This window comes from Triticum urartu, chromosome 7 (genome assembly GCF_003073215.2).
Source record: "Triticum urartu cultivar G1812 chromosome 7, Tu2.1, whole genome shotgun sequence".
Lineage (NCBI taxonomy): Eukaryota > Viridiplantae > Streptophyta > Magnoliopsida > Poales > Poaceae > Triticum > Triticum urartu.
The window spans coordinates 619135448-619156100 of record NC_053028.1 but is presented as its reverse complement, the minus strand read 5'-3'; the positions used below and the strand labels follow the sequence as shown (position 1 = coordinate 619156100).

Here is a 20653-nt window from a genome sequence, read left to right as displayed (position 1 = left end):
CAACACTATTCCATGAAATCTATTATGTAATTAGTTCCTACCATTCCTGCAAAAAAAGTAATTGATATTTTATCAAATACCAACATGCAACAGATATATCTTATTTAATATAACGTGCAACTACTAATATAAATGTGCATTGCACGCACATTATTACTAGTTTGCACAAGTGCCCGTCTATCGGCGGGGCAGAGTGGACTAGCACCTACCGGCTCCAGCAAAGCACGACCGCCCCCCTCCCTTTCGACCGCGCCGCTATTCGACTCGCGCGCTCCCGAAAATTCCCCGCCCCGCTCGCCCCCTCCCTCCCGCCATGAGCTCCTCCTCCGGCCGCCGCTCCTCGCCGCCGGCGAGTCCGGCGGCCTCCTCCTCCGGCCAGAAGCGGGCGAGGGGCGACGACGATCCCGGCACGTCGCTCGTTTCCAACCCCGCCTCCACCTCCGCCCCCGCCCCGGCCCAGAACCCTCGCCGCGCCTTCGCCTCCTCCCCGTTCGCCGACTTCGGGAGCTACATGTCCGCGAAGAACAGCAAGCTCTCCGCGCAGTTCGACGCCGACGCCTCCACCTCCGCCGCGGCGCTCGGGGCCCTGTTCGCGGGCGTCTGCATCTTCGTCGACGGCTTCACCGTCCCCTCTAGCCAGGTGCCCCCCGCCGCTCGCCGGCTCATACTGTAGTTGTCTGATTCCGTCGGATTTTGTTGTAGCTTCATCGGTGGAGGCTATGTCGATTTCTTCCAATCTTATTATTGTTTGGGGATTGGCAGGAGCTGAAGGAGATTATGCTGAACAACGGAGGCCGGTTCGTCAACTACTTCTCGAGGCACACGGTGACACACATCATCTGCACGCACCTCCCGGAGAGCAAAATGCGGAACATGAGGTACTAATACAAAATGGAGGTTCACTTTCTGTGCCAGTCTACGGACGCGTGTAATAACTATGTTTTTCGGTGTGTGTTCTCTCTGATATTGTTGCTGCTTAATCCAGAGCATTCAGTAAAGGGCTTCCTGTTGTCAAGCCGGGGTGGGTGGTGGATTCCCTTGCAGAGAACCGGCTCCTCAGCTGTACTTTTCTCCCCCCTTCCATTTTTGTAACAAGCCTGTTAGTGCTGAATGATCTGCTTCATTGTTGCAGCTTTTCCTTGAGTGTTTAGTTAAACCTTGCTGCTAGTTTTTTTTGTATAATAATAGGTTTGCTTGAGTTGTGAGTTGCGATGCAATTAGTAAGATCATTTTCTTCAAATTTTAAATCTATGAAATGTAGCCATATGTATCAGTAAATATCAGGTGCTAGCAGAATGAGCAAACTTTTTTCATTGAACACCTAAGATAATTTTATTTTTTCTCACTGAAAGTGCTTATATTTAATTCAGTAGATCACATGTATAGCCTGTGAAGTTTTTTTATGACACCTAAAGTTTGTATGCTCTTATATTACTTCATTTGTTCTTGTATGTAATTATGATTCTGTTTTCTTATTTTCACTTAGGGGTTCCATACCAAATAAGTCAGCATAATTCTTCAAGCCGAAAGCAGATGAAGCTTTCTGCTTTCTTTTCTGGGAAACAAAATGGAATACAGTATCAGGGCAATCAAAATGATGAAAACAAAGACCTTGAGTTCCAAACTTCTTCTGCTCAGGACGGATCACGTGGCCAAACTGAGTCTTGTGAACAGGAAGGGCCATTACTGAATGTGGAAGTAGCAGAAGACTCACTATCCTCAGATGAACATAGAGTTCCATTAATGAATGTGGAAGTAGCAGAGGACTCACTATCCTCAGGTGAACATGGAGTTCCATTGATGAATGTGGAGGTAGCAGAGGACTCAGTATCCTCAGATGAACATGGAGTTTCAACATTTGAAGAACGAGATTGTGAAGATTTTGCAGTGGATGAGGATGATAATGCCTGTAAAATAGCATTTTCAGAAAGTATGGATAATGACATGGATCCTGAACTTCACGTGGCTCAGTCTCCTGATGCTACTTCAAGGTGTTCAGATGTATGCGGTACAGGCTCTGTGGGCAGCCATTTGTCAATTGGTTCATTGGAGAAAGATACAGCTAAATCTTCTAGCCGGTCACATTCAACCCTGACAGATCCTAATTTTGTGGAGAATTATTTCAAGGCATGTTACTCAAACAATTTAGCATCATTGATGTTCCGTTATCATAATTATTACACTATTCTTGGCATGGTGTGGTTTAAAATTGTAACATTGCCACTGAAGTCTCGAAAATATTCTCTTTTAAAGTAATCACATTTATGTCCAAGTCCTGTTTTTGTGTTGGTAAGGATTGGACAGAATGCAATCTTGTGCGCAGTAAGAGTATATGGAGGGTGGTTTGAGGTGTCATTAATAATTTTTGAAGCTCGTAATTACTGAAATGCTTTGCTGCTTCTATTTCATTATAATATCAGATATCTTTTCATAACTGTGATGTTGCATTTTTTTGTCACATTGATTATTTTTACAATAACCTTATTTGGTACTGTAGCATTCTCGACTGCATTTCATTGGAACTTGGCGAAATCGCTACCGCAAGCGCTTCTCAAATTTACCTGGAGCTAAAAGCAGTAAGGGCAACAATGATCATTCAGGGAAGAAGAAAACAATAATTCATATTGATATGGTAATCTTGTTAACATGTCATCCTATTTGCTAGCTGTACAACCACAAACAAATTGTACTTCTATATGTGTAAATTTGGCCGTGAAGTTCCTTTCTTTTTTTTTGCTTTGCACTATATTTAGCTGTATAATTACGCATATCACTTTGTGACCTTTAGAATCCAGGTTTAGTTATTGCCATGCTTATGCGTTAGGAATCCCTGATCAGTGATCAATCACAGTTTTGTAACTTGGTTTTTCAATATAATAATGAATCTAACAAGCGTGGTAAATTGAAATTCTACTTGTAAGGACACACCATCTTTTTAGAGGAATGTGCTGAAAAAGAGCTAAATACCGCTAACCATGGCCTAGTTCTCCATGCCATTGGATTCTGTGAAAAAAAAATCATCCACAGAGACTAGCAGGTAAGCAGCAAATCAAATCTTTAAAACTTCAGTCCAAGATACATATTCCAGTCAGTAGTTGAATTAATACTCACAGAAGACTGAAGATCAATATTTTCTCAGTTGCTTATCTTGATCCTGGGCATAACCTTTCTGCAGATTCATTACTGTATTTTGGTATATGCTGCGTATGCCAGAGCTATTTGCATCATAGTTGTTATCTTGATATTTTACACATTTTCTCCGCAATTCCAGGACTGCTTTTTTGTATCTGTCGTCATCAGAAATAGGCCAGAGCTGCACGATAAGCCGGTAGCAGTTTGTCATTCCGACAATCCTAAAGGAACCGCAGAAATATCATCTGCAAACTACCCTGCACGAAACTATGGTGCTTTTATTTTTATTGGATATCACAACTGGAGCTTAAAATCTTGTTACTATGGACACATCTGAGTATTTATGTGTCCTCTTTCTTGGGTTCCAGGGATAAAGGCTGGCATGTTCGTTAGAGATGCCAAAGCTCGGTGCCCTCACCTAACGGTTGTTCCTTATAACTTCGATGCATACGGGGAGGTATATAGTTTACTGCGATGGTCAGTTCGCCTTCAAACTTTATCTGGACACTCCCGTTGTTATAATTGAGATGTTGGTATGGAACTATTGTAGGTTGCGGATCAGTTCTATGGTATTTTGCATAAATATTGCACTAAGGTTCAGGTTTGTACTGTATTATCCCATGATTACTCAGCATGTATTCATGTCAATACAATCCTGGCACTGTGATTGCCACACTTGCATCCAGAAGTCTAACAAAGTTATTTAGGCTTTGAGCTGTGATGAAGCTTTTTTGGACATGACGGAATGCTTACACGATAATCCAGAGGAAGTTACAGAAAGAATGAGAAATGAGATTTTTGGTACAACAAAGTGCACTGCCAGTGCAGGTATTGCTGAAAACAGGCTCCTAGCCCGATTAGCCACCAGATCCGCAAAGCCGAATGGACAGTTATTTATTTCATCTGAGAAGGTATGCGTCGATGTTAATCGCGTCCATCCTTAGATTTGTAAAACCGTTCCATTCCATGTACCAGGTTAGTTTAAATGAGTTCCTGTTTGGAACAACAATTTTGTAGGAATAAATATGAAGGAATTGCCCTGTTGATTACAACTGCGAGGTTGAGTCAACTACACAAGCTTATTGACTAAGAAAGTGCATGTTCTGTTGTTTAGAAAACTGTAATTTGTTTCTGGGTATATTAGATCTAACTACACCGTAAGGTGCTAATGGCTATTCACCTCGAGAGTATGAGGTAAATGAAAAATAACCTTGAGAGTCTGTGACTGTGTCGTGTAAATCTTTTGTGGAAAATATTTTCGATCTGCTTACTGATTTTACTTTAGTCTTTGCATACAGTTGAATATAATTCAAGACAGTTAATTAGTCCAAGTATTTGCTTTATTCATCATGGCACAGTTTCTTTTGACTTGCTTAATCGACTTCTGTTTTGTCTAAGAGCAACGCTGTTACAGGTTGATGATTATTTGAGTACCCTCCCTATCAAAGCACTTCCAGGCATTGGTTATACTGTTTCTGATAAACTGAAAAGCAAAGAAGTTGAACACTGTGGTCAGCTTCGCAACATTTCAAAGGTTAGTCAACATCGTATTTGTGTAATTTAATATACAGTTGTCCCTTCTCTTCAAGGAAATTGACAAGGGCACAGTCAAGTGATCCTTTATTTTTACAAGTTTGATACCATGCTTGACTAAATTTACTAATATGGATTAGAATGAATATCAGCTGTTCCATCTTTTTCAACGAGAAACTGTTTGTCAGTTTATCTGGGATATCTGCTACCTAAAGATTATATCACGCATTGCCATATCTGTGATTTGGAGGTCTGTACATATAGTTTCTTTACTGATTTCATTCAGCTAACTTACTGCTGTGCAAACAATTCTTATATAGGATGCTCTCCATAAGGACTTCGGAAAAAAGATCAGTAACATGCTATGGAACTATTGCAGAGGAATTGATCATTCAGTTGTTGAAGCTGTTCAGGTAGAAGCACCCTAGTTTTTTTTTCTGTTGTGAGAACCTGCACCTGTATTGTCAAGGCCATAATTTTCTTGCAGGGAAACATGCAAATTTGATGCCAGTTTTGTGTTAAGGTTGCATAGCTAAAAATGGTACCTTGAGACTGCACACGGTTAACTCATTGTTGCAAATGCCTCGAAGTAACTACATTTATGTAATTGTTTTCTCCTGAATTGATCTCGTAGCCAATTTCATAGACAGGAAGTATGCCTTGTGAATACAAGGAACAACAGCCCCCCCTGAAATTCGTAGAACTGTTTTTGTTTCGTAAAGATGTCCTGTCTTTTGGAAGGAATTAATTATGTGAAGGATGCATGCCTTCAATATGTTAATATTGCTCATTTTGTGCACATTTTACTAAAATGCCGAAGATAAGTTTCTTCTTACAGATGTACAAAATGTCCTAATGTTCCTTTGGTATAATTCTTATGGATTGTCGCTATTGGATACAAAAGTCATAGGGAAAATGAAATATAATTATTTTGTTTTAAAGTATTGTGTGCCTCCTGCATGTATAGATTGCACTATTTTTTCTTTATTTTGGTTTATGATGGTTCCCCCCTAGCTTCTGCGTAGCATGGTAATTTGCTGAAATACAACTGTGTCATATGCATTGCTTCAGTAATAGCTCATAGCGGACACATCATACACGATTGGACTAACTTGGTCTCCAAGAATAATACTCCCTCCGCCTGGAAATACTTGTCGGAGAAATGGATGTATCTAGACATATTTTAGTTCTAAATACATTCATTTTTATCCATTTCTGCGACAAGTATTTCCGGACGGAGGGAGTAGTTGTCTTCTTTTTAATTGCGTTAGCTGTTGACATGGGCACATTTTTTTTTTCTCATAGGGATCAAAGGTTTAATTTTACTTATCACTGATACCTAGCAGGCACTGTTGATTTTGGTAATCCTTTTCTTTTGGAACCGAATAATCTGATATATTTAAACATTTTTTGGGACCCAAATAATACAGGAAACAAAATCTGTGGGTGCCGAAGTCAATTGGGGAGTCAGATTTAATGAGAACAAAGATGTATGTTCTTCTTTATTTCTCTTTCCTGTTTATTATTTTAGTGCTGCCCCTTTTCGTGTTTGATATTCTTTTTGTTTATTTGCAGGCTGATAATTTTCTAGTCAACCTCAGCAAGGAGGTTTCTTTACGCTTACAAGGATGTGGACTACAGGGCCGTACTATTACCCTTAAGGTTCTTTGGGCTGACTGAACACAGTTTTTCTCCATTTCTTGCCAGTTGGTTAAAGGTTTATAGCCATATGTTCTGCCTTGAAGGTGAAAACAAGAAGGAAAGGTGCTGGAGAGCCACTAAAATTTATGGGGTGTGGTGACTGCGAAACCACGAGTCGTTCTACCACAGTAAGGGTTAAATAATGGCATTTGAATATAGAGTTGTGTCATTGTGTTGTAATCTAGTTTCCTTCGGCTTTTCTGTATGAACTTGGCTATTCTGTCTCATTGTTTTGTAATGTTGACCATTTTCAGCAAGGGATTGGCAATTATTTATCCTGTAAAATGAGTTTCAGTTCTTAGTGCATATGTGCCTGTTATTTTATTTTGTATTTTTAATGCATCATGTGATTTTTTTATCACTGCTATGTTACCTTTCTTTCTTCTCCTTTGTTGTTTCAAAGATGACAGGTGCAACTGACAATTTAGTCACGCTTCAGAGAATTGCAAGACAATTGTTTGCAGCTTTGCATGTTGGTAAGTTTGATATATTCTTCTCATATCTTATACACACCACAGTAGACTGCCATAAGTCTGTTCAAGTAGCCTCTTTTCTGCGGTTACTTTGTTGAATACTAAGTTCTAGTGCCATATTCTAGATGTGAAGGAAGTGCGAGGAGTTGGACTAAAAATGTCAAAGCTTGAACATGCAGATTTAGGTCGCGGAGGTATCTTCTAACTATTCAATTTCTTAACACCCTTTTGGGCATGGTATACATACACATTGCTGCACTGTTTATGTAGCAACCTTTTTCTCGAACACGCTTCTAAATGCGTGTTGTTGTGCATTAGAAGAACACCAAAAAGGTGCAGTGTTTATGTCACATTGTTTTTTAAAGGTACTCTCATGTAGTATTGGTTTTAAGACAAGTAATATTAAATGGTTTCTTTCCAGCACATTGATACAGTAAGTCAATAACATTTGCTTCTTCCACCACCCTTATGATAGCTTGCCCGAGTACGTCTTAGTTCAGATACTATCTCCAGGTTGCAATGCTCATAAATTTCCTGCTAAAATGATAATTGCACTTCATGTTCTTTCCCTGTTGCTTACCTGATTTTATGAATGCTTATGTCCTTATGGTTTTTATTTTTTAATGAAGCACAACAAGGGAATATGCTTAAATCATGGCTTGGTTCATCATCTGAGAAGCTCAAGAAACAATGCAGCGAGAGAACCTGCTTTCTTGGGAACAGTGATGGTGCAGGTATTGGTCTTTTTTTTCTTTTACTTTTTTATTATATCAAGGTGTCATTTTCCATCGTATAGCAAATGCATTATTTTGATGTTGCTTTACATGCTTAGCGTTGAATTTGCAAATTTTCCGTCCCATGGATTTGTTTAAAAGATTTTGACTTGTCAGAGATCTTGTAGGAGCCTCTACCAGTGAGATACGAAATTTGGGAAGCTCCAGACCATCACTTACAGGTGTTGCATCCCACTCGTCGAAGGTGAAGCTTACAAGTGGTAGGTCTACCAGAGTTCATGCTGCTGAGTTGCCACCATTATCTGAACTTGATTTGGAGGTCCTCAAGAACCTTCCTCCAGAGATAATATCTGAAATGAATGACATGTATAAGGGAGAATTGCATGGTTTTCTGGGCACGATAAAGGGTGATGAAGGCAAGGAAAGCAATTCAAAATCTTGTGTTTTACCTGCCGTTAACCAGAACTCTGTACCTGTTTGTAATGCAAGGTTGCACCAATATGGAGAGTGCACTGACTCCATGCATTTGGAAAAACGGAATAACATTAAGGTGAGATGATCAGTAAACTTAAAACTGGAAACAGAGTGGAAGCACTAGTCAAATCTGCTACTTTGTCATTCCTATTTTGAACCATTCCTCAAGTATCCTAATTGTTGCCATTACTCCCATAGGGGGCATCAGACCAGGAAGTTCAAACTGCCCATGCTTCGTGCTCAAGAGCCAATGAATTGATTGATACAGAGAGTGTCACACGGCTTGATTTCATGCCTAATTCTCTAAGCCAGGCAGACTTCACAGTTTTGCAGGAATTACCCGAGGATGTCAAGGCTGATTTGTTCAATGTGCTTCCATTACATAGGCCAATGGATCCTACATGCCGCACTTCAAACATTACTGAAAATAAATCTCTGAAGAATGGAGGAGCTGATGATCCAAAAAATCCAGTGATTTGTGTTCTGGCGGGAAGTTCTCAGAAATGGGCTGAACAGTTCAGAGTTAGCAGTTCCCTACTATTGAATGCCATTGCAGAGCAACACGCAAATTCTATCTCCAGTCAACCTTTATCTTCAATTTTAGAGCATGTTGCTTCCCTACTCCCTCTGTGTCCTACCTCAGGTAGCGAAGAATGGAGCGACACATTCTCCCGACTCTCTGTTCTTCTTACAGAGTATATACACCTGAAAGTTGATTCTGATATTGAAGAGCTGTACAAATGTTTCCTTCTTTTGAAAAGGTAAAGTGTACTGTTCGAGAAAAAAGGGGTAAATCATGCAGTCATTTAACCATTATTAGATATGAATTTGTTGGGAAATTGTTGCAAACCAAGATGTGCATACTCAGTGAACATGAATTGGTATAAATGTGGTAGTTAGTCTCCCTCACGATGAGGAAGGTTATTCATGAAACCAGGTTATTATTAACCACTGAACTTTCCCATTGCAGGTTCTCGTCAGCATCTGAGCTTTTTCTGGAATTGCACAATAGCATTCTCCCTTTACTGCAGGTAAAATTTACATGTTCAATTATCATCATTTTGGTTGTGGACAACATTGTTAGGATTTACCACTGTATTTGTTATGGCTGGCCTTCGGGTCCTTTGCTTTATCACTTTTGACTTTCACAAACATGAGGGATAAACCACCTTAGTTTTTAGATGGAACCAGACAGTTGTCCACCTTCCATCTTCGTTCTGATTATAAAGTTTTTAGTTGTTTCTATTTAAGCTTTAAAGGTCCACTACATTTTGAAATATGAGTAATTTGCGCTGCATGCAAACAAATTTGCAAGCTGGATGCAAGTAGAGGCATCAACTCGGCAATTCAGATTCTGGACATTTTTGTCCACAAACTTGTCAAACTGATCGAGTGAAAGCCCATCATCCTTTTTGTAGGATTCCATCACTCAACATTATGGTGGGACACTGCGTCTCTAGTTCGAAGTTCAGGTATTGCGGACCGCTTGGTGATAGAAAGGGCAGAGAAGGTGCGTAGGGGTCTCTGTGCCCTTGTTTATCAGTGACGACCATGGAGTGTGATGACTGGTTCTCCTGGGTCTGTGGATATGAACTGAAATACTGAATCAGGGTTTGGAATGCGAACATTCTCGCCACACCATGTATAAAAGGGGAATCATGTACACCTGCAAATATTTCTTTTTTTTGGGAGAACTGTAAATATTACTTCTACATGAAAGATGGCACGAGCTTGCATTTTGTTCTTTATAACATAGCCTTTTCTACATTAAAATTAAACAGAAGAAGGCAAAAGCTGATATATGCATGTCCTGCTTTGTATGTAATCGGTGTTGAGCACAATCCAACTTGCAAACCTCAGAAAAGATTCATCTTTTTCTGAATGTATATCATGGTTATGTTGTACATATGTAGTTTTGTATCAAGAAACAGCAAGAGAATTTTGTCAATTTTGGTTGAATTCCAATTGCAACTTGGACTGCAAGTTTCAACCTTTTTGGTCGAAAAGGGGGAAGACCCCGGCCTCTGCAAGTCTGAACATGGACATGAGAACTCAAAATTGCAAAAGTAGAGATTAGAGATTTGTTGATTGCTTAGGCCCGTGCAGAATTATATAATTCGACGCAATCACATCTTTCCCAAGACGAGGATCAATTTCTTTCCAAGTTCTTTGCAGATTTCAGCAGATTTTTTTAACACTAAATCCTGCTTTCAATCCATCAACTTCTTTCGATCACGTACAGAACATGCATACGAGCTACGAGCAACTGCATTGCAGTAGTGCTACTTTACTTACAACTACAGTATGCCATGTTCGAGTCTTGGAGAAAGAAGGATGTACATAAAAAGTGACCAGGATGGATCAACTGGTTTCTTGGCTAGAGCCCTAAGCGATGTGAAGCTGCGTCCTGACCGCGAAGGTCTTCTTGACCATGGAGCTAGTGCACCTCCTGATTGGCTGCATCATCTTGGGCGCCTGCACCAACTGCGTCTTGCGCCGCCGTTTGGCATCCGCTGCTTCCTGGTAACCTTGGCGGAGCTTGCGCTTCGCGGCTTCCATCTTCTCCTCCGAGCAGAGCCGGGCACGATCACCGTCGACGAAGCCGGCGGCAGGATCGGATGCCTTTTTGATGATTTCAGCCGTCTTCTTGGACAACGGCTCGCCGACGATCTTGGGAGGTCGCTTCGTCTTCATGTCAGGACCGGCGCAGGCACGCTGCTGCTGGCCGACGGTCGCCTTGGGCTGCGTGACGTTCTCCACCTTCTTCTTCATGGGCATGGCTGCTGTGACCTCGACGACCTCGTCCTGGACGGAGGTCTCCCACCCGCTCACGATGCCTCGCGCGAGGAGGCGGACGCGCTCCGAGTCGTGCTCCCGCAGCGCGCGCACAGACTCCGCGAGCTCCGTGGGGATGGGCACCCCCGGCGTTGATGGAACCACCCTGAGCGTCTCGAGAGACTCTGCCATGAGGTCGTCGAGAATCCCGCAGATACGCTCCGCCTGGTCGTCGTCGGCGGCGTTGCAGAGCCCTACCAGCAGGTCCCCCCTCGCGCGCTGGAACACGTGGCGGGAAAATTGGTCTGCGTCGGCGGCCTCGATGGCGGCGTCCACGGGGTCGAAGGCGCCGTAGAAGCTGTTCCACCGGCGGAGCATCTGCGCGGCCATGGCAGCGGCGGCTTTCCCGCGAGCTCCTGCGATCGATTTTGAGGTGGATGGGGGAGTGGGGAGGATTGGATGGGGAAATTGGGGAGGAAGATGGCGATCGCCTACCACGAGGCCCCCAATGCAGCTTATATCTCCCAGCGAGACGGTGACCGTACTCCAGTCGGACGCGAGCAGAGCGCCACTCCCGGTCGAATTCGGAAGCGCGTTTCACTCCAGTTGGACGGAATTCGGAAGCGCGTTTCACCATGCGTTGCGCGCACGCCTTGTACTCCCCTCGCTTGCTCTCCGACACGCACCGGCAGATGGGGCGGGAACCCCATGGTCACCGTCTCGCGAAGAGCCGCTGCGGAAGCCGCCATTGGCGCCATGATCGACGACCACGCCGTCGGCTCCCGCAAGAGACGAAGCTGACTCGCGTGCTCGGGAAGGGCGGCTTCAGCGTCGTCATCAAGGCGCGCCACCGGCGCGGACGTCGCCCTGAAATGCCTCATCCGCTCGCCCGACGACGGCAGCAGCAAGAGGAGGCGCCGTGCCCACGCGCTCCACCGCGACCTGCTGCGCGAGGCGTGCTACCTCGCGGCGTGCCGCGGCCACCCCCTCCGTCGTCGGCTTGCACGGCATTGCGCGGGACGCCCGCACCGGGCAGTGCAGCCTCGTGCTGGAGCACGTCGGCCCGAGCCTCGGCCACGTTCTGCGTGGTCGCCGCGAGCCGTTCACGTCGGCCCGAGCCTCGGCCATGTTCCTGGGGAGGCCGGACTACGACGAGCTCGTGGACGCCTGGTCGCTTGGCCGCGCCATGGCGGAGCTGCTCGCCGGCGAGCCACTGTTCCCTGGCCACAGCGCTCCTCAGAATCTTCCGCCTGTATGGCATCCACGCCGCTCGCCGCCGCGGGGCAGCCGGCTTCGTGAGCTGTTCCCCGAGGAGCGCCTGTCGCGCGACGGGTTTGAGGTTTTAGAGGGGCTCCTCGCCTGCGACCCCGGCCAGCGTCTGCCAGCGTCCATGGGGCTCCAATGCGCATGGTTTGCTGGCACCGCCGACGCCCCAGCTTCAGCCGCCTAGGATGCGTGCTCGACCGCCATTCTACCTCATCACTTGGGAGTGCATTTCCATTCCTCCAATGTTCAAAGATGATTTATTTTGTAATGTATATTGACGAATTTACCGCCAGGGACGAACGCACCTTGCAAGCATGCCTGAAAAATGTAGAAATCTTGAGCTGCAACGGAATTGTAAATGAGAGTATCACTGTGCTATCAATTCTGCAGTACTGCATTCTCAGAGTTTCAATAATGGCGATTAGAAAATGACACCCCAGCATTATTACACATCAGAGAGAGATGCAAATAAAAAAGAATTGTCATTTTTCACTTGACTAAATTTAATTTGTCATCATTCAAATTTTATCCCCGTTGGATAACACACGAAGATTCGGACTGTTGTTCTCTTTCCCAGGGGCAATGTTATGGGGCAAGCCCGTTTCGTTTTGAGAGTTGCTATTTTCTTTTTCTCTTTATTTGAAATTCTCTTATCTACCCGGTTTGGGGGAGAGAAAGAACAAAGAACGAGAGGGCCAGCCCGATGGTTGCTATCTTCTTTTCCTTTTTATTTGAATTCTCTTATCTACCCGGTTTGTCATTCCTATTTTGTAAGTGGCATTGTGGTCTTTTATGTCCAAAGCAATCATTGAAAATCTAGATCTCAGAGAGATCGATCTCACAGGCAGACAAAACACCTGGACGAACAACTTGGACAATCCAACGTGTGAGAAGTTGGATCGAGTTCTCGGTAGTGTGGAATGTGAACAAAAATATCCTCTGTAACGACGCAATCATTACAGAGGGGCCTATCTGATTATACTCCTATTTTTGTTAACTTTGGGGAGGCGACCCGTGTAGGAAACAAGAATGTTCTCTCCTTCGAATTGTCATGGTTTGAACGGGAAGGCTTCCTCGATTTGTTAGCCAGGGAATGGGCTATGGAAAACCGAGGTCAGACAAACATCGAGAAATGCCAATATAAGATTAGACATTTGAGATAGTTCCTGCAGGGCCGGGCAAAGAATCAAAGTGGTATTTACAAATTGGTGAAGGAGAGGCTTCTCAATCTAATTATTGATTTAGACCTGAAAGACGAGGTCAATGTGCTAGGCGCAACCAATCGCAAGGCTAAACGAGAAGCCGAAGAGAAGCTCGGGAAGAGGAGATAATTATAATGGGCTCTCAGAGTGAAGGTTCGACAAGTGACTCAAGGAGATAATAATACTTAGTTTTTCCATATGATTGCAAATGGAAAACACAAAAAGAGAATCATACAATTGGAACAGGATGAGGGTACTACTGTAGGACACGAGAACCTAAAATTGTATATCTCAGAATTCTATAGAACTCTTTGGGGCACGAGAGAATAATTGTGTGTTGCTTGATGAGAAAATGATTGATGATGTGAATCAGCTGGGGCTCCTGGCCATGGGCCGCCAGGCCCGAAAAAGCCCGGCCCGACGCTGCTCCCGGGCCGGGCCTGGGCCTAGGTTTTGAGCCTGAAGGCTAGGTCAGGCCGGGCCTGGGCCCGCTGTTTCTGCCATTTACTGAAGAGGCCTGGCCCAAGGGCCGAGGCCCGATGTGTTTTTTGCTGTGACGGGCCAGGCTCGGGCCTGAAAACTAGGCCCGACGGCTAGGCCGGGCCGGGCCAGGCCGGGCTCGGGCCTGAGTTTTCTACCTCGGGCTCGGTTAGGCCTGGCCCGAAGCCCGACCTGGCCCGGAGGATGGCCAGGTCTACTGGGGACCGACGAGAACGAGATACTGTTGGCTCCCTTTGCTAAGAATGAGGTATTTGAGGCGATAGCAGAGATGAAAAATAATAATGCACCGGTCCGGATGGTTTTCCAACTAAATTTTATAAGAGGTGTTGGGACATTATTAAGGGAAACCTTCTGCCCATGTTCCGTGATTTGTTCTGTGATCAATTAAAAAAATTTCACCTCAACTTTGGGACCATTACTTTGTTGCCAAAGAAGGAGGAGGCAGTCCACATTGAGCAGTTCAGACCGATATGTCTTCTTAATGTGAGCTCCAAAATATTTACAAAAGTTGGCACTAATCGACTCACACATATTGCGCATTCTGTAGTGCAGCCGACACAGATGGCCTTCATGCCGGGACGACATATCCTGGAGGGGCTAGTCGTTCTTCATGAAACTTTGCACAAAATTCACTCGAAGAAACTAGATGGAGTTGCCTTCAAGGTGGATTTTGAGAAGGCATATGACAAAGTTAAATGGCCATTTGTGCAATAGTCCTTACATATGAAGGGTTTTGATGAATCCTGGAAGAAGCAAGTCGAATCGTTCATACAAAAAGGCAGCATTGAAATAAAGGTTAATGATGACATAGGTCATTATTTCCAGAGGCAAAAAGGATTAAGAGATGGGACCCAATGCCTCCTATGTTGTTTAATATTGTGGCCGATATGTTGGCAGTTCTCATTGGTGAGCCAAGGAGGAAGGTCAAGTAGGTGGACTAATCCCTCATTTAGTGGATGGTGGGGTTTCCATCCTCCAATATGCCAACGATACTATTATTTTCATGGAACACGATCTGGTGACGGGGAGGAATATGAAGTTGGTTTTATGCATTTTTGAACAACTATCGAGTTTGAAAATTAATTTCAACAAGAGTGAATTATTCTGCTTTGGGTGCGCCAAAGAAGAACATGATAACTATAGACAGTTGTTTGGGTGTGAGTCGGGAGCCCTCCCTTTTAGATATATGGGCATACCAATTCATCATCAAAAGCTAACCAATAAAGAGTGAAGACGCATTGAGGATCGATTTGAGAAAAAATAAGTTGCTGGAAGGGCAAGCTTATGTCTTATGGGGGACAACTAATTCTCATTAACTCTGTGTTGACGAGTATGCCGATGTTCCTTTTATCTTTCTTTGAAGTACCTGTGGGGGTACTGAAAAGGTTAGATTGATATCGATCAGGTTTTTTTTGGCAAAGCGACGAGAACAATTCAAAATACAGGTTGGCTAAATGGGACATAATCTGTAGGCCGAAGGACCAAGGGGGCCTAGGGATTGAAAACCTGGAGATAAATAATAGGTGCCTACTTAGCAAATGCTTGTACAGACTTCCGGTGGAGAACGAGTGAGTGTGGATATAATTTTTGCGTAACAAGTACCTATATTCCAAAACACTGACACATGTAACGGCTCAGCCGAATGATTCACTATTTTGGAAAGTATTGATCTGTACGAAGGTGGCTTATTTCAATAGGACCAAGTTCAGTGCTCGAAATGGTAATACCACCAGGTTTTGGGAGGACACATAGCTAGGATAAAACCACTCGCCATTCAGTATCCTACCCTTTACAATATTGTACAATGGAAAGAGGCTTTCGTTAGTACAATTTTAGGATCCGTTTCCCTTAACATTCATTTCAGAAGATCATTTGTGGGTGAGTGATGGGATAGATGGTTGCATCTCGTGTGGAGTTTGATGGAGATCAACCTATCAAATGAGCCGGATACACTATATTGGAGACTGTCGGAGTCAGGTGTATTCTCAGTTAAATCAATGTATATTGATTTGATTAATACTGGACCAATCCCAAAATCGTTGCACATTTGGAAAATTAAGGTACCCCTAAGTATAAAAGCTTTTATGTGGTTTGTTCACAATAAAGTAATCTTGACCAAAGAAAACCTTGCAAACGATGTTGTTTTTGTGATACTGATGAATCAATGCAACATATGTACTTTCCATGCCCACTGGCCAATTTACTATGGCGCACAATGCACGTGGCCTTTAATGTTAACCCACCTAATGACATAGACACTTTATTTGGGACTTGTCTTAATGGGGTGGAGCCTAAACTGTCGGGAAACGTAGTAGAAAACAAAAAGTGCGCTACGATCACCCAAGAATATGAAGATGCATTAACGGTTTGGATTTGGTCGTTACTGACTTTGAGTAGCAGCGGAAGAAGACGAGTCGGTGTAGATTGTATTTGGAGTCCCTTAAATTGTAGATGAACGATCCCACGAACTACCCACAAACCTCTCTATGAGTTGCAAGCGTACGGTCTGCACGATCCGGTAGCGCTTCGCCGCCTAGAGCTAATCGTCGCCAGAGAATTAGAGGGAGGAGATTAGAACCACACTGGGCTGCTAGTTATGAGCATTAGAGGATCTTGGTCTAGTTCTAATTGATCAAGTAGAACCAACTATAACTAGATGAGGCTCCAAAACTTGTGTGCTGAAAAAGTGCCAAAGCCACTACTATATATATGTTTGAGGGAGAGGAGGGGGCGTCACATAGGGGGGCAGACTCCCCCCCCCCGTTCACAGCCGCCCCTCCACAAAATATCCTTTCACCTAAGATGATCACGAATGAATACAGAGAATTGCGTAGGTAGGAGGAGGAAACGAACCAACCCCAAAAAACAAACAAAAAGGGAATGAGAGAAATGATTAGAACGATTGAGGGGCCCCTTTCCTTTTGCCCAGGGGGCATCATCGTAGGGGGTAGGCTTCGAGGGTTCTTCCATATCTAGATATAGAGATGGATGATGATAGAGATCTAGATCTTTTTGTAGATAAATCCTTTAAGAAATTTCTGTTGATCCGCTTTCAAGATCTATGAACAAGAGAGACCCAAAAAATTCAATGTAAAAAAGAGATGAATAGATAGGGTTGAGCTGATAGTAGTACTGGGTACGATGATGGGGTGAGAGAGGAAAAAACCCTATGAGATGGATCGGAAAAGTGACCTCCGGCTCAGCCCATGACTTCCTTCCCTTCGCATAGCTCAAGTGACTCCCTTCCCCTTTTGCCAGAATGAATTAGCCCGGCATGACGAATCCTGCCCTCATGTCTTTCTTTCTCATTGAATGAACCATTGCCTGGGACACCCCTATGCCAACGAATTCAATGAATTAAGGGCCCCTGGAGGAAACTTTGGAAATAAAGCCCCTTGGCTATACTCTACTCTTCACCTTCGGTTGTTCTATTCTTTTCTTTTGGCTAGGTGGAGCTGAGCTGGGTTCCATTATTCTCTGTAGGAAATGCATAGACAATCCACACAGAAAACCAAGGCCCTGCGTGCGTTGTACATACCGGCTACGACTAATAGGTAGCCCCACCCCACGCAGAGTTTGTGAGCAATGTAATAGGCGATCATTTCGCGCGGTTCGGGGGCCAGTTGAATAAGCCGTCGGCACCTAGCTGCTTCTTTACCCCTACCCAATTTTTGGGCCAATCCCCCCTTCGTACTACCAAAAAAATGAGATTCTTGCCGAATTCGAGATTGCTGCACTAGAGGACCTTTCTTTCTTTTGATTTTCTGCTCTAATTGTTGCGCTCAGATCTGTTGGCCCAGTAGCAGCAGCATTCGGCACATGTATGTTTTTTTGTGTCATCGGCGATTTAGCATTTATTTAGTGCATGCACATTTACATAAATGAATCATGTCATGTATGTAACTTGCTCAAAATTTTATGTAGTTTCATAATATGTAACTTTCGTCCATGATAAAAAAATTTAACTTGATGTTTGCATTATTTTTGCATAAATGACATGCTAAAATGGTTTATTTTATAACTACATAATTGTAGCTCTGAATTAAATAAATTATATATGTAAATGGCCTAGAAAAATATGTAGAAGAACGTGGTGCACTTCTATTTTCTTGTTTAATAACAATAAAATATTGTTTAGGGCAGAACAGTACCAAATTTTAAATTTGCATATGGGGATTTTTTTTTCAGGATTGTTATGTGTTGTTTCTCGCCTCATTAAATTGCCTAGATAGGTAGTATATTTGGGCTTCACCTCTTGCCATGTTAAAACATTTAAACTTGCTGAGTAAATAAACAAGATTGAACTAAATGATCGAATGTGGAGTTTCTTCATATTGATCTTCACTTAATGTGTAGTATTTGATTGTTGCATTTTTGTCATGCGGGACTCATTAAATCGGACATGCATCATATTTGATTGTGCATCATGTCATGGTTATGCCTTGTTTGTTTACCATGTTGTTTGCTTCTTTCTGATCGTGCTTCTTCACGTTAGTTTTTGTTTCGTGCGAGGACGTTGTTCGACTACTTCATGGATTCGATCTTCTTCCAAGCGGGATTCCAGGCAAGATGAGCATTACCTTGGATATCACTACTATCTTTGCTTGCTAATTGTCTCGATGCTATATGTCTCGCTACCTACCACTTGTTTTTCAAGCCTCCCAATATGCCATGATAAATCTCTAACCTCAACTATCCTAGCAAACGGTTGTTTGACTATGTTACTGCTTTGCTCAATCCCTCTTATAGCGTTGCTAGTTATAGGTGTAGTGCAAGTTGTTCCATGTTGGGACATGAATACCATGGGATATCACAATATCTCTCTATTTAGTTAATGCATCTATATACTTGGTAATGTGTGGAAGGCTTGGCCTTTTGTATAGTGTTTTGTTCCACTCATGCCGCCCTAGTTTCCGTAATACTGGTGTTATGTTCCTTTATGAGCGCTCCTAAAATGTTTGGGATTTTATGGGGACCCCCTTGATAATTCGTCCTTGAATAAAACTCTTCTAGCAAGGGCCAACATTGGTTTTACCATTCGCCAACCTAATAAAACTTGCATAGGGACTTTCCGGCCCCATGATAATTAATCAACAACCCGGTCCAGTGCTCCTCATGAGTGTTGATCCAAAACGGACAGACTGCAGGGCCATCGCGACGTAACTTAAGGTTTGGTTATACTCGTAGGCTGACCTATCCGATCGTGGCCTGATAACGAGATATGCGCGACTCCTATCGAGGTGTCAACACATCGGGAGATCTTGTTGGTTTTGTTTTACCTTAGTCGAATGTCTTGTGCACCGGGATTCCGAGGATACTTCGGGCTATCCCAAGGTTGAAGTCTTTCAACGCAGCTTGTGGTAATTTATGATGGACGAGTTGGAGCACCCCTACAGGGTTAAATCTTTCGGAAAGCCATGCCCACGGTTATGTGACAACTTGAAAATTTATAATATACGACTATAGAGAACTTGACAGTAAAATCAATTAAAATACACCAACCGTGTGCGTAACCGTGATCGTCTCTTTTCGAGGGAGTTCGGGAGGAGAATACGGTGGGGTTATGACATCACTCGTAAGTAGGTGTTCAGGATCATTTCTTGATCATTGCTAGTTCACATTCGTTTATGCGTAGTTTACTCTTCTTATTATTGTACTCGTAAGTTAGCCACATACAAATGCTTAGTGCTTGCTGCAACCTCACCACTTAACCATTCCACACCCATTAAGCTTTGCTAGTTTTGATACCCATGGTAATGAGATTGCTGAGTCCCAATGGCTCATAAATTACAACAACAACAACAGGTGCAGGTACAGGTAAAGAGATGCTTTGACGTGACAACGACGCTTGTTCTATTTGGAATTCTTCTTCTTCAATGATCATAGGATGGGTTCCTAGTTGGCAGCCCAGGACACCATTCTTTTTTCGTTTGATTTCATCCGTAGCCGGATCATGTTCTTTTGTATGATGATTTCTATGTATTGATGTATTGAGATATTCATGATGTAGCTTGTGGTGAGTGTAAGCATTTATCTGCTATTATCATCTATTCAATAAATGGTATGTTGTAATGATAACCATCCTGCGAAGCGTCTCTGATATGCGCTTCTATCCTTGGCAGTACTTCCAAGTTTCTTAAGGATAGGGACGCATATTGGGCGTTATAAACTGTTTGTGGACGATATTGTTAAGATTTACCTCAGCATTTGTTATGGCTGGCCTTCGAGTCCTTTGATTTACCACTTTTGGCTTTCACAAACTTGAGGGATAAACTACCTTCTTAGTTTTTAGACGGAATCATAGATTTTTCCACCTTCATCTTTGTTCTGATTATAAACTTTATAGTTGTTTCTATTTAAGTTTTAAAGATCTACTATATTGTGAAATTTGAGTAAATTTCGTTGCATGTACATAAATTTGCAAGGTGGATGCAACTAGACACATCAACTCAGTAATTCAGATTCTGGACATTTTTTTCCACAAACTTGTCAAACCAATCGAGTGAAAGCCCATCCCAGTAACTGTTTGGTCCTCTTGTAGGATTCTATCACTCAACATTATGGTGGGACACCACGTCTCTAGTTTGAAGTTCAGGTATTGCGGACCATTTGGTGATAGAAAGGATAGAGAGAGGTGCTTGAGGGTCTTCGTTCCCTTGTTTATGTGCTCTTGTTCTGCAGACATGAACTGAATCAGGGGTTGGAATGTGAACATTTTCGTCACGTCATGTATAAAAGGACAATCGTGCACACCTGTAAATATTACTTATACATAAAAGATGGCACGAGCTTGGATTTTGTTCTTTGTAACATAGCCTTTTCTACATTAAAATTAGGACGCCTTTAGCTGCCGATCGGTCGC

General features: G+C 43.1%; 1 protein-coding gene and 1 pseudogene across 1 annotated transcript; both read left to right on the top strand.

Annotated features, from left to right (window-relative positions):
- The first annotated feature begins 239 nt into the window (after positions 1 to 239).
- Positions 240 to 9786, top strand: LOC125520251 (DNA repair protein REV1-like). The gene is made up of 21 exons (XM_048685118.1): positions 240 to 640; positions 763 to 878; positions 986 to 1062; positions 1487 to 2127; positions 2498 to 2632; positions 3272 to 3404; positions 3501 to 3589; positions 3683 to 3733; positions 3840 to 4043; positions 4547 to 4666; positions 4986 to 5078; positions 6096 to 6155; positions 6241 to 6327; positions 6411 to 6494; positions 6770 to 6842; positions 6965 to 7033; positions 7469 to 7573; positions 7741 to 8123; positions 8246 to 8808; positions 9018 to 9078; positions 9466 to 9786. The coding sequence occupies exons 1-21, from the start codon at positions 314 to 316 to the stop codon at positions 9505 to 9507; spliced, it is 3513 nt and encodes a 1170-aa protein (XP_048541075.1). The 5' UTR covers positions 240 to 313; the 3' UTR covers positions 9508 to 9786.
- Positions 9787 to 11948: 2162 nt separating this feature from the next.
- Positions 11949 to 12366, top strand: LOC125519198 (annotated as a pseudogene).
- The last annotated feature ends 8287 nt before the right edge of the window (positions 12367 to 20653 follow it).

Bases quoted from the DNA above. Each gene is read 5' to 3' on its own strand.
- LOC125520251 (XM_048685118.1), top strand. From the start codon at position 314: ATGAGCTCCTCCTCCGGCCGCCGCTCCTCGCCGCCGGCGAGTCCGGCG. The intron at 4,044-4,546 runs GTATGCGTCGAT...ACGCTGTTACAG, and splicing joins TATTTATTTCATCTGAGAAG to GTTGATGATTATTTGAGTAC. The intron at 7,034-7,468 runs GTATCTTCTAAC...TTTTTAATGAAG, and splicing joins TGCAGATTTAGGTCGCGGAG to CACAACAAGGGAATATGCTT.